The 26,640-nt window shown below is 41.4% G+C and overlaps 1 protein-coding gene and 1 long non-coding RNA gene across 4 annotated transcripts; one reads left to right on the plus strand and one right to left on the minus strand.

Annotated features, from left to right (window-relative positions):
• syngr3a (synaptogyrin 3a) lies at window positions 1–25,877 on the plus strand. Of its 2 annotated transcripts, none has more exons than XM_088612864.1 (4): window positions 1–481; window positions 14,795–15,029; window positions 18,443–18,588; window positions 21,864–25,877. In XM_088612864.1, exons 1-4 carry the CDS (start codon window positions 380–382, stop codon window positions 22,074–22,076), a joined length of 696 nt encoding a protein of 231 aa, XP_088468990.1. In that variant the 5' UTR covers window positions 1–379; the 3' UTR covers window positions 22,077–25,877. The 2 variants fall into 2 exon arrangements, with proteins under 2 accessions (XP_088468990.1, XP_088468991.1); XM_088612865.1 differs by lacking the exon at window positions 21,864–25,877 and adding an exon at window positions 19,836–20,825.
• Window positions 1,820–18,496, minus strand: LOC148644961 (uncharacterized). 2 transcript variants are annotated; one of them, XR_015928498.1, is made up of 4 exons: window positions 18,368–18,496; window positions 7,380–9,421; window positions 6,029–6,122; window positions 1,820–5,605 (listed from the first exon to the last, which is right to left on the minus strand). It is a non-coding gene; the product is annotated as an uncharacterized LOC148644961 (long non-coding RNA). The 2 variants fall into 2 exon arrangements; XR_015928497.1 differs by lacking the exon at window positions 1,820–5,605 and having other exon boundaries at window positions 5,804–6,122.
• Window positions 25,878–26,640: the final 763 nt, after the last annotated feature.

A 26,640-nucleotide genomic window follows, 5' to 3' on the forward strand; every position in this document is an offset into this window, starting at 1 on the left:
CCCCCCCTGTGCGGCCGCCGGTGCGTGTGCTTGTGACTGCCTGCGCGTTCAGGTTAATCGGGGCGGCGCTTGGAAAGCTAGGAGTTAATTAAAGGCCGGCGGCCAGTAGCACTACGAGCAGAGCATCGAGTAAGCAGTTCCCGGGGGGGGTGAGGGCTTCGCTTGTTTACCTTAGGAGCGCTATTGAGCCCCAGGCTGAGTCTGCACCCGCTGCAGTCAGGAACGCCGCTTAAACAGGCTCTCCCCCAGTGCGCGGACTCGCCAGGCTTGTGCACGCCGCTGATAGCCAGTGGGTGTGTGCTTGCAGCTCCTACCCGTCTGTGTGAAGGCGAAGCCTGAGATCCATACATCATAAGGCTGGGGTGCAGTGAGAATAAAGATGGAAGGAGTGGGGTCTTTCGGAGCTGGGAGAGCTGGCGGAGCTTTCGACCCTGTCGCCTTCATCAAACAGCCACAGACAATCCTTAGAATACTGTCCTGGGTAAGGGCTATACGTTTTGTCTTTCGTTGGTTTCATTGTCTTGAATGTCCCCTTTAACATCTAGCAGCTTGAATGAGAGCAAAGAAACACCTTAGCTACAAGCAAGCTTTTTAGCCTTCACGGGTTTTTTTTTTCCCATATGCAGTTGTTTATGAATAACCGTTATTAGGATCCATCAATCTATTTTTTTTTAAATCTAACCGTTTAATAAAAGTCAAATTAATTTGGGTAAGAAAGGGGTTGTATTTCATAGCTGTGCATATTTGCAACAGTATTTGATTTCATTCAGTGGAAAGGTTTTTTTATTTTCTTGTGATCGGTATTTGATGTACTTTCATCTTCTCAAATCTGAAACCAAAAGCAATTTTCATTGAGCACCTGTTTAACCTTACTCATTTAGTGAAGGCTACTGTATTTGGGGGGGAAAATTGTCTTTTTTTTAAATAAAACCAAATATTGCTGGTCAGATTAAAATGGAACTGTTCCCTGGGCTATGTTCTGTTGGCACCAGGCGCTTTAAAACCTTTCATGTTAATAAACCGTTCCTGTGCGCCGACATCCGCCGTTTTCTCTCGTTGGAAATATAGTACACACAGGTCATTTCTTGTTACGCACGATTTAGGGTGGGTTTCGTCTTATTTATGAAGTTTATTTTCCATTAAATATTAAAGCTCTTCTTCATAGAAGAAACCGATCATTAAAAGTGCAAATGCCTCTGTACCTAAAATAGGATTGAAAACATTATTCTAAAACGTATAGATTTGAGAATAAATCGTATTTTAATTATCTTATTTTTTTTCGAGCTTTTTACAAAATCTCCAGTTATTAATACAAATAAAAATCCGGCATCCCCTTCAATTTTGATTGGCTGTTTTAACGATCACCTTCCTAGTCGATGCGCCTGTTGTTGGGGGTTTACTACTGTATGTGGCCAACGATGTCCAGCACGATTTACCTTTCGTGCATGTAACGTTTTTGCATGGCTACTTCTATGTGTTTTTTAGTCCTAAATTGCCAGACTTTTAGTTCTACGTTCATGAACATTACGATTTCGCATGAATGCGAGATGAAATACATTCCAGGCTATATTTAAACCTGAGTAAGTACAAGTGGGCGTTTCAATTGGCCTGAGCCGCAAGATAAAGTAAAAATAAAAGCTTCCAAACGTTTGTAATCTTTATTGGTCGTTTTTTTTATAAATAGTTGTCTTAAAACGTGACAGACACGGGTTACCCATAGTTAGGAAGCAAAACGTAATATAAAAGTATAATTTCCCTTCCATTATTATTTATTTGATATTTAATGAATGAATGTCTCTGAGCACACAATTACCTCGTTTCTGCCTTACTTTAGAATAAGTACAGGACTGTTGCATATAATCAGGTCCATTTGAATGTCGCAAACATATACTCAAGTGAAATCGTACCAAAAGCTCACGTTTATTTTGAGTCGAACAGTTAAGAAAAGGCCTCAGGATCTGGCACTCAGAAACTGGAAGTAACTCGGCTAAACTCCGAAACAAAACAGGATCTGGACCATTGGTACATGAGCTCTGAAACCATGACGATTTGCCATAGGACCAGAAGAAATTGCCACACAATGTATGATCCTCAGAAGAGCAAGACTCAGCTAGTCAATACAAAAGTACCTAGTATATGCAAAGTTTGATTGGGTGTTGCACTGCCACAGACTTGCCTTGGTCTTCTTGGCATTCTCAGTGGTTAGATAGCCTACTGAGCAACTCCCAGGGCAAAACAAAAGTTGATGAAGAAGCACAATTAAAACACAAGCATCATCCAACACGCATGTATAGGACTTTATCAGAACTGTGTTTGAACGGGGAGAAATCTTTGAAAGTGAACATTTTCGCTTGCGTGATCCAGCCCAGTGAAAACCACTTTCCGGTTGCACTTTCTTTGCCATGACACGATTGTGGGTAGAAACTACCAAGGCAGAACAGCTTACTGACCATCACTACTGCTGCTAACAGTCTCCTTGGCCTGCTGACAGTTGAGACGCAGACAGCTCTAAGGCAGTAAAAATAGCTCTAGCAGGTGGGCACAAATACAATCATCACGTCCCCCACCCCATGCAATGTTTTTATGAGATGTTTAATTTAGTCTTTTTTTAAATAACTTTAAAATACAGCTTGTGTAAGCTTTAATGTATAAATGCACGTAAAGAATATTACATATAAAATTATTTTAAAGACATAGTGGAGGATGGGGTGTTTGGAGGATACTGGACTCCAGATAATTTTTCATGTAACATTTGTCATACAGTGCCAGTCGAGACATTGGGGTTAATATTGCACAGTCCGTGATGTTCTGTGCATACAAAGTCAGAATGGAGTTTCATAATCTGTGGTCTGGAATTCCCCTTATACTTTTGTTACAAGAACTCCGGTCATCAGTATATTCCTGGTGAAACTCAGAGCCCCAGTACTGTTGCTTAGACAGGTGCAGAGCTCTATGAATGGTCAAGAAGAGATGTTCAGGCAGTTCTAGAGCTGTTTAAGGAAGAACTTGTAATGCGTGTTGATTTTTAATTGTTTCATTAAAGGGATTTACGTTTAAGCATAGGAATGTCGCACTCCAGTAAAAATCCATTAACAGTGACTGTTTGCAAATCATGGTTGTTCAACAGAAGGCCACACATGGCACTTGTTTTTTTAATTAAATGGATGAAAGCTTCTTAGGAATGCCCTTTCACTCCACTCAAAAGGTGCTGGACTGTAGTATAAACTTCTATACCCTATGTGTCTTACGGGGAAAGTACACTATCAGGGGAGCAAAGGAGAAAAAAAACCCTTCTCAGTTCTGCTATATGAAGGATTTTGTCAGTGTGATTCTTGTGTTGTGGCCAATCAAGCTGACACATAGGGCGAGTAAATTTTTCTTCTCTTTTCAAAGCCTCCTGATGGAAGCAAGCTTTGACATTTGATTTCATGTTGGAGGCGTTTTAAAACCGTCTCAAAGTTGTCTTTACCTATAGTACTGCTCTGGAAATAGAAATAGCAAGAGACTTTTTCACCAAAAAGTCAGTGAAGACATGGTGCATCAGGAAAGAGAATGACAAGTGGGGAATTTTTGCCCTTGTGTTGCTGCCATTGAGCAGGAGAGTTTTCATTGGCTCATTTGATTACAATTTAAAACTGCCTTTCGCTATCCGAATGAAAAGGTGATCGATTGTAACAGATTTATGGTCTTAAATCCAATTTGTGACCATTGAAATGCCGTCCTTCTTCGGTGAGAATATAAAAGGAACTACAAGAAGGCTGTGATTTGATCCTTCAATTGGTTCAACATTGCAGGTGATAATTTATCCGTTTCCAAAGCTCAAAGCAGGTTTATTTTCTCCAATGAAAAAAAACATTCCCATACAGTGCAACCCTTTCAATTAAGGAAAGTAATAAAATGTACTCTTGTGCTTGCCTGTCCATCAAATTGATGAGACTTTGATTTTAGACATTTTTGTAATTAGAATCTTTTACAATCAGAAGGACTAACTCCCTAGAAGAGCTCAAGATAGCAGTTGTAGCATCTTTGATATGAGTTTGTAAATATTCAAATTTATTAAGTGGGACTGTTTCAGCTTAATTAATGATTTACCATCAATATTAAAATTTGAAGCCCAGCCCCCCTATGGTATGCTTTCTGAGAAAACATTTCATGCCACATAAGAGTACATCTACAGACACAACAAATAGCAATTGATTCTGCAAGACATTTCACAGCACAAACCCACGAGCCACGCTCATGAAGTCATGCACAAAACTGCTTTCAAAAATGCATCTTAGACATTTCCGGCATGCAAAGATTTTCTGACCTCATGAATAAAGAGACAATTCATTTTAGCCCTCAGGATTTTCCAAACAGTGCATGCAAAAACAACCTCTTTGTACTAAAAGTCTGTTTCAACCACTTGCCTTCCTCGAGTTCCCTTTTTACTGTTGTATGCATTTCCAGAGAGGGCAGCACACTGGCACAGTGGTTCATATTTCTGCCTTGCAGCACTGTGGCCCTGGGTTCAATTCTGGACCTGGGTTGCTGTCTGTGTGGAGTTTGTATGTTCTTCCCAGGTTAGAGGAGGGTTTCCTCTGGGTGCTCTACTGGTGGGTTAAGGGGCTTCCTGGAAAACGGTCCCTAGGGCATGTTTGTACACATCTGTGTGTGCCCTGTGATAGACTGGCGTCCCATCCAGGATGTATCCTGCCAGGATAGGCTCCAATTCTCTCATGACCCTGAATAAAGCAGTTAGAAAATTGATGCACATGTCTAGAGATTCCACAGTGTTTTTTTTTTGTTACTGAAATGTTTCTGCCTAGCAACAAATTCAAAGATATCAGAGCTTAACTGCAGCACCCAATATGGTTTTTGTATTTTTCTGAAATTAGTAAAATTCAGAAATCAGAACTTTAGATATTAAATATCCATCACCTGGGTCCAAGACTAAATACGAATTGAAAGAGTAATGATAAAAGGCAGCTGTGTGTACATCACATACTGTAAATGATTAATTTAGTTTTGCTTTATTTTACAAATAAAGATGGGAAGGGGTGGAGAAAGCAGCAATATCTAGTCTGGAGGTCATTAGCAATCATCTTCAGCCTCATCTGCCATATCTGTCCGTTAGGTGAAGTGAATTAAAGGTTCCGGGCACGCTGCCATTTCCGAAAGCACAGTAAATACATGTATACACTGCATGGTACAACACTAACAACCACTTCTCAGAATCGAGTTCCGAGTTGAGGAAGGATACAGCGCACAGCCTGTGCAATGGGGCGACTGCTGATGGAACCTCCTTCATGGAAAGAGATTTCCCTGTGAACCGTGACGCAGGGATGGATACCATTCTCATGCTGCTCGAGCCTTGAGGCCGATTTAGTGGTGCAGTAGCTCTTTGCTCTACACTGCTGAAAGAAAGGCGGAGGGGGGGGTTTGAATTCAGGACTTTGTGGTGTGCATCCATGTGTTGAAAGCTCAGTGAACCTTCATATCAGAGAGAAGGACAAATCAAGCTTACTTCCCCACCCCAGTCTCCTCTTCCTGGCACAGCGAGTCTTTACCTGCCAAGATGTAGGGCTTGCGGAGTCCCAAGTGACTGTTTTGTTCCACACAGCAACTACATAGATGAAAATGGGACCATGAAGTTATTTCCCCAAAACAGACTAAGAAACCCAATTAAGTTAAAAGGATACATTTAAAGCTCCAGCTATAACAGAAGATTTTATTATAAGAAATAAGCTATGAAAGCTCCAGATATAGTATATATTTACAAATGTTGAATTTTCTTCAATCACAAGTGCTTAACCAGAATTTTGTCTACGTAGTGGTCGTGCACACAGTACGTACCTTTCGGTTTTTGAATAGCTGCTCAACCGCACAATAAAACCATTAAGGCACCGCTCAAACACTAGAAACTCTTGCATAAATGCTGTGCAAATGGGAAGAATGATTAAGACGTGGTCAAAATCTAATATCCGCACTGATAGAGTTCTGGCGTTTTTCGGAAAAGCATCAATGTTGTTGCCATCATATTAGCTACCTCTAAAGTAGTTTCAGGCGATTCCGTGTCGGTTTTGCGGGTGCTGAGAAAATATCACCGTCTCCTCAGCTCCCTCACTCCTTGTGGTCACGTGCTGAAAAATGAGGGCTATTGAATTGGAAATCGCTAGCACCTTCTGAGGCCCAGAGACGGAGGCAGAATCATGTTTGTAACCCAACAAAACATTCTACTAAGTGATGCATTTTGTATAAATGCATAAATTGTCCCCAAACTGAATTTCACGGTGTGAGAGACAAGCTAAGGAACTGACTCATATGAGGGATGTCCAGGTTACTTGGCCGTTTGCTTGTAGGACTTTTAAAGTTTAAGATTTGCCCAGGGTTTGTTGGTTGTACATCAGAAACATGCTGTACTAGAACTGTACTGGGAAATGACTTTTAGGAAACACAGATTGCACAGAAGTCCTGTCATCTCACCACATGCTTGCTTGTATTCCCATGTTAGTGAAGCGTCACAGTGACGATTTCTGTTCAGTACTCTGAACTTCAAACGGTGAGAAAAGACCCTCAGTTTGTGACGTGTTTGGATTTAAGAGAAGATAAAATCTGGTTTGTGCACATCATGGGGATCTCCACATCCTCAACTGTTTGGCAGGGTTGGCCATCTCTGGAGACATGTTCTTGGATTGTTACAGCTTTGATAGTAACACATGCCCACACACATACATTCAGAATGCTAAATGATACAAAGAAAACTATCCACTATGTAACAGTTTTCTTTTTAAACTTTAGAATTTCTATACATTCACGTGCATTTTCATACATGAACAGCATTGTACATCTCAAATTAATTGTTTTGGTGCCAAATTACAGCAAAAATCAAACATTTTTCAATCAGCTTTTAGTAACTTCAGTAATGGAACAAGTAAAGGTTTATTCCATGCTGAAAAGAGTAGAAACAATGTTTTTGGCTGTGGAGCCTTCTTCGGGTATCTCTTCCCCCTCTTTTCAGCATGGAATAAACCTTTCCTTATTCCTCTGCAGCCTATGCATGCTGACGCAGCCACCTACTTGAACTAGTATCAGTAATAGCTGGTAACAGGTTTCCTAAACAGTTTCCCTGCCTAAGGGCACTTGTCAGAGATGCCCAGTTTCACCTACAGTATGCAGTTTGCCTGGTTGTTGGAGCTGCTCAGACCACTCATTAAACCCATTAACAGTTCAGAATGAACGCATGTTGCTCTATGCTGATGTTCGACGGCTAAAAGCAGCATCTCCCAAACCCTGCCTCATCTGCGGACTTTATTTTGGCACCAGATCCAGGATTAAAATGAATTGGTCCAAGCGTACTTCTCGGTCATTAACTTTTACAATGGAGAAAACGGGCCTACCTCTCATCCCGCCACTGGTGAAGCAGTTCAGATACACCGGTATGGGGCCTTTTTCCTCTTTCCACGCCTTTACCGCCAACTCTTCTGAACAGGAAGATGGGGATTTGAACATATGACCACATTTTCCCCAGTTATCTTCAAGCTTGCATCTCCATGGAAAAATAATGGATGTGCTTCCTCAAGTGAATTCTCCTTCTGTCCACCTCAGCATATTGGGATAGATTGTGATGAAGAAGGTATCAATTTGCCACTGTATAGCAGGAACTGGTGGTTCCAGGTTTAAGATAAGATCACTTTATTGGCCATATACAATTTCTTGCATTAGGAATTTGTCTTTCCACATACCCCCAGCTTGCTCTCTGCAAGACACACAGACGGGGAGAGAGAGAAGCTTGGGGTCTGAGTGCAGGGTCAGCCATTTATACAGCACCCCTGGAGCAGCTGGGGTTAAGGGCCTTGCTCAGGGACCCAACAGAGTAGGATTCCTCTGCCGGCCACGGGATTTGAACCGGCAACCTTCCAGCCACAGGCGCAGATCCTTAGGCACAGAGCCACTGCTTCAACCTTGAAGGGCCAGTTTTAATTGTCCTCCTTTGTGTTGGCTTCATTGCATTTTTGGTTTAATCCTGACACTACCGTGTCTCTCTGCATCAGCTTCGAGACTAAATGTGCAATTGATTAAGATTTGGTATTCAGTAGAAAGATTTCACCAAGTCAGAACACCTGGTATTGACAATTCTTCCATTCCCCCCTCCCCACATCAGCTCCCTGTAACTGTCCTTCCTCTTGGTCAATGCCAGGATTCCTGCAAGCTGTCAGATTCCTCTTTTTGTACGTCTGATTTTGTTCAGCATTGTGTACAAGTGCCTTCCCCTGGGGAGCAAGATGATCTATGCAGCCAATAAAAAGTAATACAAATATACAGTCAATACCTTATCACAGCAATGGATGACATCAATATACATCTAGGATATGCATTTTCCATTGTCCTGCATGTATAATTGTTTGTGTGGCAGATATAAAACTGCGCTGTGCAGGCCTAATGCTAAATATGTTGTTAAATGTATTTGTGCCAACTCTTGACTTTTAACAGCCAAAGGCTTAGTGCTTTCCACCCCCTGGGCTTTTAAGGAGTGTGCACGAGTTACTGAGGGTAGACTATTCATGTTGTGAATCTTTGATAATCACACTGGGGCTGAACGCTTGCCTGTATTGCCCTCTTCAGCAGTGCTCTTGAGGAAGACCAGTCATGAAAATCAATGTCACTCTCCGCCTGAGAGAGCAAGGAGAGAGCAGTTACAGACAACAGGAGGCCATTTTGGCCCTCTAGCCTGTTTGGTAGTTAGTTACTTATTGATCTAAGGATCTCGGTTACTTATTGAGAGAAGCCAAGGTATTGACTTCAAAATGCCACAGTATCTTGTTTCAAGAGCCTGGAACAGGCAAGGTAGGTGCTACCATTGTCAACAGGACCTGATCCTGTATGGGGAGACCCTAGTCATCTCCTTAATGACTCAGCAACAACTACATCAATAACACAGAGAGAGGCTATTTATATGGGTAATGTCCCTAATTTTCCCCTTTAACTTTAAGGGAAGGACAGGCTACATAAATACCCATCCTAAGAACAAAACACTAAACAAGAGGCCATTTGGGCCCTCCAGCTGTTTAATAAGTGTGGAAGTAATTTCATCCAGTGATTTCTTTCAAGAGGCCAGAGTTTGAGCCTTAGCTAAACTGTTTTTGAGATGACCTAGTCTGACACGCAGCACACTTTAAAAGCAGACAGCCAGCATCTGAAAGAAGCTATAGTGTAGACTGGGAGTTGACACTCACCAGACCACATGTAGTCAGGAGCCACCATGTCACCAGGCTATACTTGCACATGTAGGTGAGCCATCATTTTAGACCAGTCCATTCCTCAGGGGTTATAATTTGCAGAGTCGCTCTAGTTCCTCTTCCTCTCCTGCTGATCAAATCAGCAGTTTGATTGTCAGGAAGGACAGAACAGGTGAACTCCTCTTCAAGACTCCAAAACTCCACTAAAAAAAGAAACAAGTTCCTTCATTTTCCTGTTCTGGGACACAGACACCCAACCTGGCTTATACATTTACAGTCAGGCTCCACATGAATCTTCCAGTTAAAAGTTCCAGGTCTTCAGAGATTTTCTAGCATACCTAAACCAAATTAGAGTTTCAAGCCTAGTTCCCACAATATATACACCCAAGAAAACAGCTTTGTTCCACTCTTTATCCTTCTTTCATTGATAATGCCTTAAGCAGAAAGATCCTTACAAGCTTTTCTATAACCTTCTTAACCAATATCAAGTCTATCTACTGAGACTACTCCTGTACTACGTAAACTCACCCCCAGCCAATATTACCACTCCCACCCCTTCACTGAACTGCAGAAGCTAAGACAAAGACCTCCTCTGGAGCCACCTGACTGCTGATATACCCTGTTTGCTAATTCTGTGGAATGTTCTGTAGCTCACAGGGCCAATCAAATGAGCCCGTTTTCACTTGTGGAATTTCATTCCACAGGACACTAATTAGGCAATCAAGCCAGGTGTGTCCAATTTTCACTCCAGGAGGAGGTTTTGACCAAAGCTTCCGCTTTTGCACTATCACATATGGTCAGATTTAATAGATTATAGAATTTCATGCACAATATATCTGCAGTATACCTGTGGCCTATATCTTACTTAACATGTCTGGTAAACAAACACAATACAATATGCAGCAAAAAGCAACCCTTTTGTTTAATCCTTTTCTTGTGAGATTTTTTTTTTGTGAAACCATAAGTGCATTAGGGCTGTAGTAGACCAACCATTCACCTGGATATTCCCCAGGAATATTGTTCCCACTGGCGGTCTGAAAGCCTTCAGAACAGAAATACAGTCTTGATTATAGTAATGTTGGAAATACAAAGGCATGGCTAACAGTCTTTCCCCAGAGCACAGACTCATTGGCATTTAGTCCCTGTGGTAATGGGCACGCGGTGCCCTTTGGATTATGCTAGTAGAAGATAGCAGCAAGTACTCAGACCATGTGGGTGGTCAGAATAGCTGAGATACTTTGTATTGTTCCATAGCACAAGACAGAATGACTTTTACGCTTCGAATACCTAGATATTGTGGAATGGAATTCCACTGCAGTGTTCGGGAGGGTCAGGTTAAAGACCGTCTGAATGATGGGAGGCTCGCAGATTGCGGAGCTGGCGTCTCCTGGGGCAGAGGTGCGAGAAATAACTGGGAGCAAGCCACCCAGTCATACGTCCAGCCGTCTAGGCAGGCTGGGGATTTGACAAAGGTTTTATTGCAGACAGCTGCACAACCAGTCTCTCGTTGTGTCACTTTGATCATTATGCAAATTGTCCCCCGGGGTAGCTGGTAGCAAATGAGGCTCCTGCAGGGCCTTCAGTGGGTTGTAGGATTCTTCCATCCAGGCAGGGGTTTCCTACTGCAAAGACCCAGTTATATGACTGGAACGGCCAAGATTTGTAATGATATACATTTCTTATTCCCAACCTTGGTTCCTCTTCCTCTTTGAGTCTTTTGCTCTGAGAGTCGTGCCAGCAGGATTTGCGTGAGATGGAACAGCTTGATGAAGCGCTTTGCTGATCTGATCATTCATCCACCCCCCCCTACCCCCCCACCATCTTTGCAGGAAACCATTCTGATCACCACAGCCTTTCCTGCTGTTTCCATGGCGACCGAGATGCCAGCTCAGTCACGTCATTTGACGGTGTTCCACGCCTATAAATAGCACCTTTCCTGTTTGATGCCATCTTCAGACAGCATTTCCCGGATCTCCTTTTGTGACTCCCCCCCCCAGTTTAATTTACTACAAGTAAAAGAAAAAAATGTAATAAAATTAAACCAGTGATAACAGTACCAGTCATCGCTGTAAAAATGCCATCTGTAGGGTGTCTTCGCTGGGTCAGCCAAGCTTAAGCTGAGCTCCACATATAAACCAACTAACTGAATTACCAAATTTAAATATATTCAGCTGTGCCTGCTTACATACTGGTATTGTTTGATGGTAAACATTATATATCAGCATTGGGAAGATTAAAGGAAATTTTACAATGTATCACCAATTACGTAATTTGAAACAAAAGTCGTAATCGCCTTTTGTATCATGTCTAATAATCCGGTAGCATACTGCTTCCACATTAACTGTTGTCTTATTACACCAAAATTGAATGACGTGAAGACCCCCATGTATAAATACATTAAAAGCAAGAGCAGGCCATTGGGCCCATCTAGATGATATGGTAGCAAATAGTCAACTGATACAAAGATACTGGCTTCAACAACACTGCTGGGTTGCTTGTTCCCCACTCCCACCACCCTTTGTGTAAAACGTGCCCCCTGTTCTCGGTTTTTACCACTTATCTCTTAGTGGTAGTAGATGAATGACTGGAAGGTTGGACTTGAAGGCATAAAGACAGCTGGCAATTTCAGATTGCCATACTAATAAAAATATTTGATTATGCTATTCCCAAATGCAATAAGTTGTGGCCTGTTGTTCCCTTTCCTTTCAGCTTCCTAATGCTTCTGTACAATTCATGCCATCAGCCTGAACACCAGTAAGATGTTCTAGAAGCATACTTGAATGAATGCTCTTTTAATTTAAACTCAATCAATAATTCAGGAGTTAATGTTCATGATTTTTCCTTATTTTTGGTTACATATTACCAGAATGTTTTAACTCATTTTTTTCTGTATTGTGTAAATGCAAGCATTTTCTCAAGTGCCCTTTTCGATGTACTGTACCTAATGTAAGCCATTTACTGGATTAACATACAATTAATCAGCCCACAGAAGTTCTTTTATCATCTAATGTGTTTAGGCCCTCTACAGATCAGAGTGTACGTGCCCCGTAGCTGTAATCATTAAGATCTGTGGCACGTCTGGCCCTGGAGATGCACCTTTTACTTTACCAAACAGAAGACAGGATAAATCTCAGCCAAGAGCAGTGGTCAGGAGAGCCCACTGCTCTAGTCCTGTATATCTCCTGCGAATTGCTTAAGACAGGCAGCATGTTGGTGTGAGATGGAGCTCACACATCAACACTGGAATCCCCCAGTCTGAAAACATTCATGCACTTAACTGGAACTAGAGCCCAAGTGAAAAGAAAACTTGAATCCACCCAGTCAGTTGGGAATAACATGAGGGTACTTGGATAAAATCTAGGCTTGGATGAGGCCGAGCTAAGATATCACTGGCAAATACACAGCAACCATTAGGTATAATTTTCAATTAGTGGAGAAGCTACAGGTCTTGATTTCAGTTGTCAATTGTTCCAATGTTTTGTCTCCATCAGTGCTATAGAATTCATAAATACAATATCGAGATTTGCACCGATCATCAATTTGTTGCAGTTCTTTAATTTGCTTGTTGCAGACTACAAAAGAATTCTGTTAAAGTATTTAAAAACAGTTGGGTATTTGTCTGGTAACTCTTCTATATTTGTCCTCCATCATACAGACTGGTGGTAGCACTTTTGATCTTATCGGAGCGCCAACTGATTATGTTGTTCAGTTGTGAGAAAAAAATATACTTTGCTTTAGATCCCCAACCTGTCATTTCAACTAATGGGGATTTCAGATATCACAAATGTCAGGTTTAGAACATGGAAGAATTTTAACTGTGTCGATTCAAGGTGTTATATAAGAAAAGAATCAACTATGTGACATTTCAAGAAAAAAATGTCAGATTTGTTGGTGCTCTGAGATTTCTATTACTTTTGCAACTGTCTTAACAGATAATCTCATTTGTACAAACACAGAGCATGGCAGGCCAGAGAAGGCAAAACGTATTAAGGTCCCTTTTGATGTTTTTAAGCAAATATTTGCACACGCAGTACACACAAAGCACCGTATTCCACAGAGCTCGTTGATTAGGCTTGCTTAGGTTCTCCAGATTTGTCACAAAGATTCTAAATGGTCTTAATCTGCAGCTGGCGTTTCGGTAACCATCATTCCGAAACCATTCATGGCCTGGTGTGAATTCAAACATTTTAAAGTCTTCCTGTTACTCAATCACTTTAGGAATTTCGAGGCAGAGCTCCAGCCCCCAAAGAGAAAGCGAGGTAGATATGTCAGGCCATGTGTAAGTAAAATTATTCTGCCAGAATAATGGATAGGTAAACCTGGGAAATATTATGACTCAGAGAAAAATAAAGGTTTTGGGAAAACAGTGCAAATACAGCCCAAAGGGAAAGCCCACACTTATCTGTGTGCGTGCAAACACTTTTGACACTTGAAGAAGCCTCCCTAGCCAAACATGCTGTGTTTTTTCCCTTCTGTTTTTCAGTGTGCAATTAACCTCTGTTAGGAGTTCAAGCAGGGAGCTGTGTCAGTATGCGTAGGCCGCAAAGGAACAAGTAAAGGTTTCTTCCCTGCTGAAAATGGAAGAAAAACACAATGTTTTGGCCTGGAGAAGGCTCCACAGGCGAAACGTTGTGTTTCTTTTCTTCTCCTCTCTGCAGGGAACGAACCTTTACTTGTTCCTCATTAATCTCTGTTTGTTCCTTTGCACAAACTTTAAGTAACAGGGAAGCTCCTACGCATTCAGAAGAGCAGAATCTCGAGAAAGGATTAAGAGCACCTGTTCATTAGCAGGGAAACATATGGTGTTACAATGTAGAAATTATACCAGTGCCTTGATCCACTGAACTGATGTGTGTGTGTAACAGTCTGTGCCGGCCTGTCAGCATGTATTTCTTGACCTAAGGAGCAGGCAGTTAGCACTGACCTAGATGAGCTCATGCATATCACCAATTCCAGTCTTCTTGTCCTTTGATGTTCGTTTTTAGAACTCCTCTTGGCCTAAAGAGGAAAAATGACTATCAACATAAAGTGTTCTCTGAGGAGTGCAAACTTCTCGTGGCTTTTCAGTGAACGGAACACCAAGTACAAACAAAACAGTTTCAGTGAAGGAAACAGATGAAGACAACATCAGCTTCAGCTTCACATTTAGTCAAAAGGGGAAGATGAGGTCAGACATTCCACACTTGCATGGTACAATGCAGCACAGAGACGAGATCAGCCTCATCAACGCGAAGGGAAAGGCTGGCAATGGTTGGACTTATTTTTGGAATTAATTAAAAGATTGTAGGGTACAATTCTCATTCAAGGGAACAAGTAATAGGTTTATTCCATGCTGAAAAAAAGAAGAAAGAAAACACAACGTTTCGGCCGTGGAGCCTTCTTCAGGTGTGAGAGAGGCTCCATGGCCGAAACGTTGTGTTTTCTTTCTTCTTTTTTTTCAGCCTGGAATAAACCTATTACTTGTTCCTTTTGCAGCCTACGCATGCTGACGCAGCTCCCCACCTGAACTACTACAATTCTCATTCAATACCTCATTCTTTCTGGCACTGAGCACCAATCCTTTTCTTTCCCTGCAGATTTTCTCCATTGTGGTGTTTGGTTCCATAGTGAACGAGGGCTACATCAACAGCGGCAGCGAGAAACTGTACTGTATTTTCAACAAGAACGACGACGCCTGTAGCTATGGGATTACCATCGGGGTCATGGCATTTTTCGCCAGCATCTTTTTCTTCGTCTTGGACATTTATTTCCCTCAGATCAGCAGTGTGAAGGACCGGAAGCGGGCCGTCCTTCTGGAGATGGGGTTTTCAGGTAATGGGCACTGCCGTGCGAAACTGTGTAGAAAAGAGGGTCTTGAAATTCAGCTGAGCTGGATGCATCTGCGGCGCCTCGTATCCAAATGGGAAACGAGCACCCCGAAAAGCAAATTTGTGGGTACGCTCAAGAGAGAAATCCTCAATCACACACAACAAACTATAGCATTTGATTCTTTGTTTTCATGCATCACACTTCCAGGAGGTGTGCTTTTATAGCCTAACACTTACCCTGAAATCGCTGCTCAGGATGCCATCAAGGCCTCTGCCTGAATAAAAAGAAATTGGAAGCGTACGCCATCCTTTTGTGCTTTGGGAAAGTAAAAGATGCTGGCTTATTTGCATTCAGTTAATGACAAAGCACGACAAAATCCAAAGTGTGCGGGTATACATTCATCCATTTTCCAACCTCTTTATCCAATGCAGGGTTGTGGGGGAGCTGGAGCCTATCCCAGCAAGCAATGGGCAAAAGGCAGGATACACCCTGGACAGGACGCCAGTCCATTGCAGTCCACACACAGACACAGACACCCACACACTCACACCAGGGCCAATTATCCCAGAAGCTGATCAACCTACTAGGCTGTCTTTGGATTGTGGGAGGAAACCCACATCGACAGAGGGAAAAACATACAAACTCCACACAGTACTTGAACCCAGGGCCCCAGCTCTGCAAGGCAACAGTACTAACCACAGGACCACTGTGCCTGCGTGGATATACAAAAGCCTACAAAAGTTAATCATATCCTTCTGGAACTGCAACTGAAAGTTGATTTAGAAGAGTAAAATAGTAGGCATCGAGATTGTCCATCATTTCTGAATTTGTGATCCAAAGGTATGAATGACAGCCTGAGTTTATCTATTGCATTGTTTAAAAAACTTGACATATGTTTTTATTTACACCATGTTCAGATTGATTCATATCTCATAACCATGTTTAAAATAAATTTAAGTGTCTACATTTTTTTAGTCATGTGGCCATTTCGCAAAAGCCACACAAAGTTTAAAGAAGATTCTGGAAGTCACCTTCTAGGTGTTAAAGGACACCCAGTGTCATGTCATCATGGAGGAAGTCAGAGAATTGTTCAAAGACAAAGTCAAGCTCAGGAATTCCACTGACCAGAAGACATCACAGTTTTGACTGTGGTGGCCATAGTCATGCAGGTCAAGGCTCATACCTTGAGTTCCCAATATACCATTCAAGGGGATCCTTCTGAATCGGGGGTTTGTGGAAGCGTTCCATGGCAGCATCAAAAGAAAAGACATTAATTAGCAGCAAATTGATTCCCAAGTCAAACTGGAATAAAACAAGTGTCAATCTGCCCAGTCTCACCAGAAGCTTGATTGGCAAAGGTGAACCTCTGCTTTAGGGCTGTCTTGCTCTTCCAGTTAGACGTGAAGGACAGATAGATTCCATTTTACTTGGATGTTTTAGCCATGAACTGGTGCCTTCTGTCAAGATGTACCATTTGGACACAAATGGACTTTACAATAGGACAGCCAATACAATGCCTGAATCAACCCCAACACCCATATGATTAGAGTGCATCGAAAACCGGTGCATCATTGGTTGTCATAGTGTTTTTAACGGTATGAGCTGAAAAAAGCAGATCCCAAGCACTGGCAGTGTAAGTTGTACATGGCGGAGTGATCAAACATCCCTCATTAGAAAATTCAGAAGCTATTAAAAGATTAGGGTATTAGAGACAAAGGAAGCTTTAGTTCTGATTGCAAGTATACAAATATTGTTTGGTATCATGCTTTTAAAAATTCACAGTATACATGTTGATTTGATGTTTTCTTATACAATGTTTAAAGTTTCACAGGTCTTTCCTTCTTAATCTATAATGTTGATTAAAAATACTGAATCCACACACACACAAAACTTTCATGCTAAATCCTCTTTTAGTTGCAGTTCGTCAAGAAAACCTTGAGGCCCCTGTTTATGTTTACATGTATACAGCCACTGTAACTGTATTCTTTTATTTTTCAACTTACGCCCTCCTGATTTGGAATTGCCAAACTGTTAATTAACTAGCTTGCTACCCACACCCTTGCAGTAGCAAGAAAAGGGGCTTTCAAAATACTCTCCTCTGTCAGCTGGAGTTCAGCTGCTCAGTCTGTGGTATGCTACACATCCCACAGTGCCCTACACAGCAGCATCACTCTGTAAACTGTGCATCAAAGGTTCCTAATGACATAGAGATACCTAAACTACAGGGTTCAACCCATGCGCTGAACCTGTGCCTTTCCTGATGGAATCCTGGAATCCGGGTTGATTTGCTTGGATAGTCCCTTCCTCTACTATCACTGCAACTTTTTATATTGCAGGACTAAAAGAGGGGGGGGGGGGGGAACATGATAAAATATTAGTATTTACAAAGACTTTTGAGCTTGATCACGTCATGCTTTAAAAATGAAGATAGGAAAACAAAGCAGCACACATCAGGTAACCATGTCTCTTTTATCAAGAGCAACAAAAAAGGATTATGTTCTAAATACCCTTGATTCCGACAGATTATACTGTATTATTTCCTCCTTTGTCATGCTATATACTGTACATTTCCCAGAATTCCAGCTTTGAGAAAAGTTCCCATGTAGTCAGTGTTGCAGACAAATGAGAAATCTACCACTAGCTGATGAATACAGAAACTTGCAAACACAACTTTTTTTTCTGCACGTAAATGGTTCACAACAGAATATCTGAATTCATAGTCCCTGCACAGAACATCTCAGATTAAAACAGAAAGCATTTCAAGATATTTACAAAACGTGTTCATTTTATTAGTATAGATACCATAAGTATCCTGTGTTGTAAAGCTGTTCAAAGATCCTTTTATCTTAGGCTGTGCTGAGTGATCACATTTGTTTCTACTTGTTATTTAGTTGTTGCTACTGCAGGATTTATTTTGGCATTAACAATGCATGGTATTAGCAACATTTTGTGGAAAGTCATGCTCTTGACGAATTGTGTGGTAAAGAGAGACACCACTGGCTTGATGTTGTTAAAAACCATAGGAGGTAGGAGTATTGATCAGGAGGGGACATGCTCCAGCCCAGATTTGTATTAATGTGTTGACAGGTGATTAAACATGTGCTACTACAGCAGCCCAAGCATCCCTTTTTTAAAACAGAGGTCTCTATTTTTTGTTTTATTTTACTAATGCTGCTGCCCCAATATGAGCTGATTGATTTGAGAGCATTGATTATGCTGTAACATGGCTGTCACTATTATTTCTACCGTGGTGGTCCGCAGAATTGGCACACAGGTATGCTTGCACGGTTTTTGACAAACATACCTACAGTCCAGATTCTTTGAATGCAAAAACCACTTACTGGTTTAGGCAGATCTCCATGGGAAAGTTTGCAAACGGAGTCTGGTGCATTTTGATCAGCTTGCTTCCCCGTCAGGTTTTTGGACGTTCCTGTGGTTCGTGGGCTTCTGCTTCCTGGCCAACCAGTGGCAGCGCACTTCTCCCAAAGAGCTTCCTCTCAACCAGGGAGCAGACGCTGCGAGAGCTGCGGTGGCCTTCTCCTTCTTCTCCATCCTCACCTGGGTGCGTATTCTTCTCCGTTAACCACAGATCTCCCGAGCATCGCTGCCATCGTGTCTAACTCAGCAGGTCGGTCCAGTTCTGACTACAAGAAACGAGGCAATGAATATAAAGAGACAGCAGACTCTGGCGTTAACTCTCCTGGCTGAAATTACGATAGGGGAAAGTTGGAGCCGTCACATCTCCCTCTCACATATGAGGAATGAACCAGTGAGGCAGCTGAAAGGGTGAAAGTGGGGAGGAGGGAGTGCAGCTAGGACAGATTCGCTCAGAAATTAGAATTTGACTCCTCCTGAACTTCATCACCATGTTGCATTATGCAGTTTTACTAAACCTTCTTAGAATACAGCCATTGACTTGAAAGGACCTGATAGGAGAGAAATGGAAAAAACGAAACCCCCAGCCTCCGTAGGTGATACAGCCGTTGGTTCAACATCTTTTAAGAACAGATCGGCACTCAGAGAAAAGCAAATTCTTCAGCTGCCTAGTTCTTCTGTCTTGCATAGTATCTCTACTGTAACGAACAGTGCACCTCTGCTCACTTGTTTGAAATGTTCCACAACACCCGTGTGTCATGGCCGAGTCGAGTTTTAAAGAGTCAGTCCGTGTGATGAGTCACAAGACAAAAACAAAGGCTAATGTTGAGAAAGCTCTAAAGTTAATCATTGTAACCCGAAACGTTAACTGGTAACAAGTTCTTGACGTATGAATCTGTTTTTTTTAAAGACATTTTTTAACGGTAAATAATCAAAGTAAAAAATAATGATTAACTGCATGGCAAAAATGGTTTAGTTCTGAAAAATGTAAAGAGACCTATAGGAAGTCACCTTAGATTAATCAAGTTAGAGAAATACCATAGGCTTAATGTAATGTTTGATTAAAGAATGTAGACTAAGCATGACCTAGTTTAAGATGTTCTCTGCCCTTCACCTTGACACAGCAAGTGTTTTATCCACCTGAGTTTTATAGAAACGCCAATTGTGTTTTTCCCAGCCTCAGTTCACAGCTACAAGTCATGGTATTATATATTACTGGTATATAATGCCAGTAATTGGAGTAAACGGTATCAAAGAGATCAAGCATTATAGGGATGACAAAGAACATGTTGTGCGTCACAGAAAGCAGTAGGCTGATTGTTCCAACAAGATGCAGTATAAATAGACATCTACAATCTGCTGTCCCTATGTGTGTACACAAGTTTTTTTTTTATTAAAATATGTCTCAACACTGGCTGCCTATTTGTATTTCAGGGATACCTCTGTCTCCTAAGCTTGGACAGATTTAAGCACGTTGCCTTTGTGGAAGACACCCAGAAACTCTTCCCTCCTCCTCCCCCTTCATCACCAGTGTAGGCAACCAGCCAGGACTAACACTGCCAATTACTTCAGTGCAGATCTTTATAAATGACTAGTTTGACTTGCCTCTTCAGAACTAACAACAGCTTTACAGCAAAAGCCAGAACAGATGTATGTTGACTGCAGATCAGTCCAATTATGAATGAATTAGGCAGGATTTCATGAGCTCTGTTGTAGATGCATGCAGCAGTCTTAACCCCAACACCCCACTTAAATTAGTCTGGCTGTAAAACCTAGAGGTACTGTACATAGAATTAGCTTTAGTTTTTTACTGTGCCTGTCAAGACTCATCAGGTGTAATAACATTGTGTGGGTAAACCCTGATCTAAGGCAGACTATGCAGTATTTTTTAGAAGAGATTTTCTTGGAAAAAATCCATTCACTAATAATTTATTACATCCTTTTGTTTCATTTCTTTTTTTGTTCGAGAGCGGTAGTATTCTTTTTATATAGCCAGAACATCTTTGAAAGTGGCTCACCTTTGCTATTGAAGGACACATCACTTCATTTCACCTCACATCTGGTTTATTCTGTATTTTTCTGCTTCAGGGTGACTCAATGCACAATGCAGTCTGAAGCACCAATGGTTTCAGTCTGAATAGCTGGCTTGTACAATAGTTCAAAAATAATTCTGACCATGCTGGCAGATGAGCCACACAGTCAGTGTGAAAGTCCTGCAGAACAGTCTGCTGAGACTATCAGCCTCCGAGAGAAAATCTTTCTTCATTATGTTGGTCATGCCAATGAAACGTCAATCAGCGAGTCACCAGAGCCCAGCACTAAATACTAATCGTTTAGTCTTCCAACAGCCTCTGTAAGAGACAAAAAATTGTATTTCAGACACCTAAAATACATCTAATGTACTGAAGCCAATGTAAAACAAAACTTTAAATGAAGAAAATGTGCTCTGTTTCTGTAATTGGAGTGGTGCTTCAAAGACAAACCACACCACATATCAGGGTATCGATCCTACTCAAGACCTCAGACTTACTTTCTATGTAAGAATAAAGAAATGAGGAAAGTACTCAGCTAAAGAAAAAATGAAAATGCTTTAGATGTCACAAGAAGGGCTTAATATATTGTATATTCTAGAATTAATACAGATTCTATTTTCGTTTCATAATCAAATGGCCTTCTCCAACATTTTAGAATATACCTTGTATATTCATTTGTTAAAGGCACACGTTTCATATGCTCTGTGTATTATACGAACAGTTCTCAGTGAAGACCACTGTTTATTTGCCACAGGCATGTCCCTCTATTTTTAAAGCAACTGTTTTCTTTTGATTCAATTTTGAAACCGCATGGCATACTAACAAAAAAAAAAACAGATGAAGACGGTCACTGGAATAGATGCTGAAGTCCTGATAAATGCTTCTATTAACATTAAAGACTGAATAACAGCCTGCAGGCAGACATACTGTACAGTATTGTTCCGGACTCCATTAGTAGCCAGACACCACCTACTGCCCCTTTACAGAACCTTCTTACTGCTGGGCGGGAGGCTTAACAAGATGTACAAATATCCACGCAGTGAAATTAAAGGGTGGAGTCAAACTTGAAAGCCCTTGTTCCTCCCCGCGGCACAGCTGACGACAGCACTCTTCAATAGGGGCTGACGGAATCAAGCCCTGCTGCTTGTCAGTTGTTGTTTTTTTTTAACTGTGAAACAAAGTAGTTTAACTATTAAACCAAATAGTGCCATTGCCAGTTCATGAAAGAAAACGCTCACATTAGTAAATCTAACAAAATGTAGCAGAATTACCGAATAACAATAAACAAATAGAGAGGATGCGTTCCAGCGCAATGTAGTTCTAGTGATTCCGCGATTGCTGCCCACAGATACAACATTCAGGACTTCACATCTGTGTGGCTGCTCTTATCTGTTGTCCCGGGATGCTAACACTATTAATCCTGTTCAAGGCTGGCCTGACTGTGAAGGCGGTACAGAGATACCGGCTAGGCACAGACATGTCGCTGTTCGCTACGGATCCCGTCGACGGCACCCCCACTGTCCAGCCGTACCCCGGCTACCCCACTGGCAGCGGCATCGAGACGACGGACACCTACCAGAGTCCCCCTTTCACCGAGAACCTGGACACCAACGCCAAGAGCTACCAGGTGCCCACCTACTAGACGGCGGAGGTGTCCACGGGGTGGGGTGGGGAGGGGAGCGGGTGTAAATCCGAAAACAAACTTGCGTCTGATCCGTGGTATGGTGCAGTGATGTCTCATTGGGTGGGTATCTGCAAATGAACCATGACTTTTTTTTTTGTTTTTGTTTACGTGCCTCCGAACGACGGCTGGCGCGCCAGTGTAGTTGTGCTGTGACCTCTGTACAGCAGCGGTATGTCGGTTGTAATTTCATCTTTGTCCTGATAGGTAGGTAGCTACGTAGGTCTTTGCGATGCCATGGTAGGTGGTGCCACTTTGAAAACCTGCCGTGTTCTCCCTGAGTGCTGACCTTATTTAGCGTTGAACTTAAAGCAAAGCCATCAGAGCCATTCCCTGAAGCGCCGTGCGAATTTACGAAGAATATTACTTAATGGGCGCGTTTAATGACCCAGTAGCAGTAACAGCTGCTCCCATGTTTACACGGTCTCTCGGTTTTAGGGACTGGTAGCGCTGCACATTCTGTAGCGCAGATTACACTTTGGAATAAATGGCACCTTTCTCATTAAAAAAAAAAAGATTCCCCACTTATTCAGATTTCATGCTACACCTACAAGCTGTGCTCTAGTTTTCCCACGAGGTTCCATTAGAATAAATTTACCAGTGGACTGTAGTGAATTCAGTTAAAATTGGGGTGTCCAGTATCTAAAAACTAAATAAACCCTTCTTGACCACGATTACATCAGATCAGACTGACTTGAGACCAGGCAGAGTGGAGTCAAATCTGTTCTAGATCCCAAAGATGCCAATTGAGAGGGGCTATTTTTCATAATTGTGCAATTTTATCATCAAGTAAGCAAAAACGCCACTGAAAAGTTCAGAGAGAAAAATAGGGTGGGAATTTCACAAAAATTAGATTTCTAAGCTCCGTTCTGGAAGAAACAGTAATGTGCACAGTGCCATATGCTACAGATGGATGTTTGAAATTGATGGATTGGTTAATGCTCATCCTCCAATACTTCGCAATAACAAGTTGTAATCCATTCAATTAACCATCCTAAAGGTTACAATCCACACATTTAACTGGATGATCAATGTAAAAAACATTAAAACGTATTCACATTATGAGCTGTTAGATCTGTGCTCTATATTGGTACTTGAGTTATTAATGTTCAGGGCTTTGTGAAGGATGCTTTCCTTCAAGGCCCTGTTTAGAAAGTTTGACTATACAGCTGACAAGAGGACCGACTGCATTAAAAAATCAGATCCTGAGCCAGTAGTTCTCAGTCCTGGGGTAATACGTCTGCTGGGGGGTTGTTCCAGCTGAGCCTTTAAGCACCACTGCTAATTTATTTTAAACTCCTGTTTCAGGCCATTTCTTTCAAATTTACATTTAGCTCTTAAAAAGCTAAATTAGAAGTGGAATTAGCATGAACCCTATGCTAACCAGTTTCCGGATTGTCCTCATTCAGGTGAGCAGGCAGAAATATTAGCAGCTGGACTTAATCAGAAGGAAAAAAAAACACTGACTCACTGTGGGAGTGCCTGTTCATCTTTCATTAAGAGCTGTTTAGCCAGAAATAAGGGAGGATCTTTTTCATTATCAAGCTGAACAGAGACCGCTAGGCTGAAGGTACTGGAAATAAAGCACTTCAGGCTATATTTGAAACCAAGGAGTGCAGGGAAAAAAAAGTCTAACTGGGCAATCAGGTCTGGTACAGAACCCTTTGCCCCAATGCTTAAGGGCCCAACTGGGAACACAAGGCAGCAGGTACAGAGTATATAGCCCAGGACCAGGACTGAGAGACACTTCCCTCAGCGAAGAGCATTTTGGTGTACGCTTTGAATTTTTCTTTCTCAGTGGGATCACTGGCTGAAAGTGCAGCAACAAAGACACTTCATTGTAGATCAGGTGACTCAGACCTTCTGGAGAGCCTGGCGTCTTCTGGTTTGTGGTCAACCCATATTCTCCTTGACACAGCTGGCCTAATGCTCTAATTAGTTACACAACTGTAACACCTCTAACTAGGCCTTGAGGTGATGAATCGGGGAAACCCGTTTCTCACAGAAAACCTCTTGTGCAATCCACAGTGAAGGAACTGAGGAAAAATCCCATAAATATCTCATGTTGAAAATGGTGTGCTTAATCAACTGCCCAGGTTGGAACAGAAACAAAACGACGCAGGGCCACCCAGTAGCTGAGTTTGAGAGCCTTGCTGTAGACGACGATTTGTTCAGTGTTTTATGACGATACATTTACTCCTTGTGAAACAAACCAATGAAGTGTATGTGTATTAGATATTCTAGTTCTATTTAAAAAAAAAAAGAAAAATGAGAAAAAAAAGCAGTGTTATTCCTCTTCATGTACAGGTAGGAGCTTGGTAAGATGTATTCAAGGTTGTCCGAATCAGTGATGTCAACTCTGTACCAATGTGAATGTAAGCACACTATGCCTACATCATTTTGTATACCACATTTTGTTTTTTTACAGTGGTACTCTCAAGGGATTGTCTCAAAAGTTGATAAAGTATGAAGTCACTAAAAGCCCTGAAGAGGCTGAAAGTAGCTGTAACAGAAAAATGCAGATGTGAAAATGGCAGGAGGCCTTGTCTTTGGGTCCATTCATCTGGACAGCAGCGAATGTCATGGAATTCAGCCACTGGAACACCTATTTAAAGCAAAGAAAGGTGCATCTCAGATTTGCCAAAACTTAGAACGAAATAACCACTGAAATGCTCTTTTAAAAAGGAGGAAGCTGCAGCATTTACAAGGGTTTAGGAAGGAAGATCACACCCTGAAGGTGAGGTGTTCTCAGGGTGGGATTGTTTTGGCTTCACGCCTTGTCTTGTTTGGAGGATCAAGGGGACTGACTATTCCTTTAAATGCGAGAGATTCCCTCTGGGGATCTTCTCTCACCCAGAGCCTGGGAAAACACGGAAATCTTAACCTGCTCCTGGCTGCTCCACGGGTTGCAGAATCGGCTTTTCCATTAAAGTGTAAACTCTTATTTCTGACTGGGCTTCTTCTAAAATACAAGACGTGGATTTTTTATAGGTACAGCAAGGTGACCTCTATGAGAAAAACAATAAATGGGTTCATAATTTTTGCTTTTCGCTAAGAGCCCTTTAATATTGTTGAAAATAGAAGAAGGCCATTTCTCTGTGATATTTGGAGCTATTTTTGTAATGTTGTACAGTGGCTAATAATAAGTTGGAAAAAAAGGAGAAATCCAATAGACTGAGAATGACTACAGTAATTACAGAGTAACTGGCTTTAGTCAAGTTTAACTAATGATATAAATCTAAGTGCAGGTACTTAGATTTAATAGGTGTAATCCACTTGAATGCTGTAGGCTCTGATGAGATTTTAATTTGCAGACTTCCTTAACACGGTATGAAGGCACCATTCTCATTAACAAGACATCTGAGAAAAAGAAAATCAAATTTCCCTGTTTGCAGCTAATCCCCCTTCAAACTTTTCCTTAATTAAATTTGGGACTTTGTCTTTTTTTTTTTAACACAAAGCAGCCACCTCCCATATAACAAAAACAAACAAACAAAAGTAAGCACTTCACTGTGCGCTTGTCTGTAGTCCTCACAAAGGACTGAAAGTTGTCTTTAAACCTAAAACTTTTGAGAGCATCTCTGGTTTGGTTTGGGTGTGAGTTGGGGAGTGTTGGACATATTAACAGTGCTTCGTGTTTACTATTTGTGGTAGCACATCTCTAATGTATCTGTAAGCTGTGAGATAGGGTAATGTACACAAAGTGATATTGATTGTAATTCAGTATATCTTAATGGACTCTTTATTAAACTGTTTAAAGTCTTGTGTTTCCTGTACTATTAATGCGCTCTTGTTAAAATACTTCTTGGACCAATTTCTAGCATGGGTTAATTTGTTATAGGCTTCTTATTCATGATTTTACTTCCAACATGACGGTACATTTTCTGTAAAGGTACTGGTTTGCAAGCACCATTGCTTTTTGCCAAATTAAATTTGCGATTGTCTTTTCAGGTCATGAAAATAAAAATCTTGTTTTTAAGAAGATGGGTACCACTTCATTCATGCAACTACACAAACTGCTGGGAATTCACAAAAAAGTTTTTGTTCACCTAAGGCTTTTGCATTGTTCAGGATTGTGAACATGGGCCAACTATAACTGGGGTACAAAATCATAAAGTAACCAAAAACGTAAAAAATTACTTTTTACTTACATATTCCAAAGATGTCCTGTTCTTTTGTGCTTCGTAAAATGTTTTGCAAGATCAATCACTCTGTGAAGCAAATTCCACTCTGGGACATGACTGGTTATATGAACGTCTTCAGTATATGTGCACTTAAGACATAATAATTTATGCTAGATTGGTTGCTCAAACATTTCAACATATTACTTGTTGCATATACTGCTGTTTGTTCAGAGAGATTCTGATGTATTTGCTGTGTTAACTAGAAAAATGGCTTCTGAAAAGACTTAAAGCTCAGAAACAGAAACTTGTGACACAGGTATTACAAGCTTCCTCCAAGAATAAGCACTACACCTTCATACACTTGTGCTGTATCTGTCCGTATTAGTCCCTAGTACTGGTTT

Source organism: Lepisosteus platostomus, chromosome 19, assembly GCF_059453375.1.
Source record: "Lepisosteus platostomus isolate fLepPlt1 chromosome 19, fLepPlt1.hap1, whole genome shotgun sequence".
Classification (NCBI taxonomy): domain Eukaryota; kingdom Metazoa; phylum Chordata; class Actinopteri; order Semionotiformes; family Lepisosteidae; genus Lepisosteus; species Lepisosteus platostomus.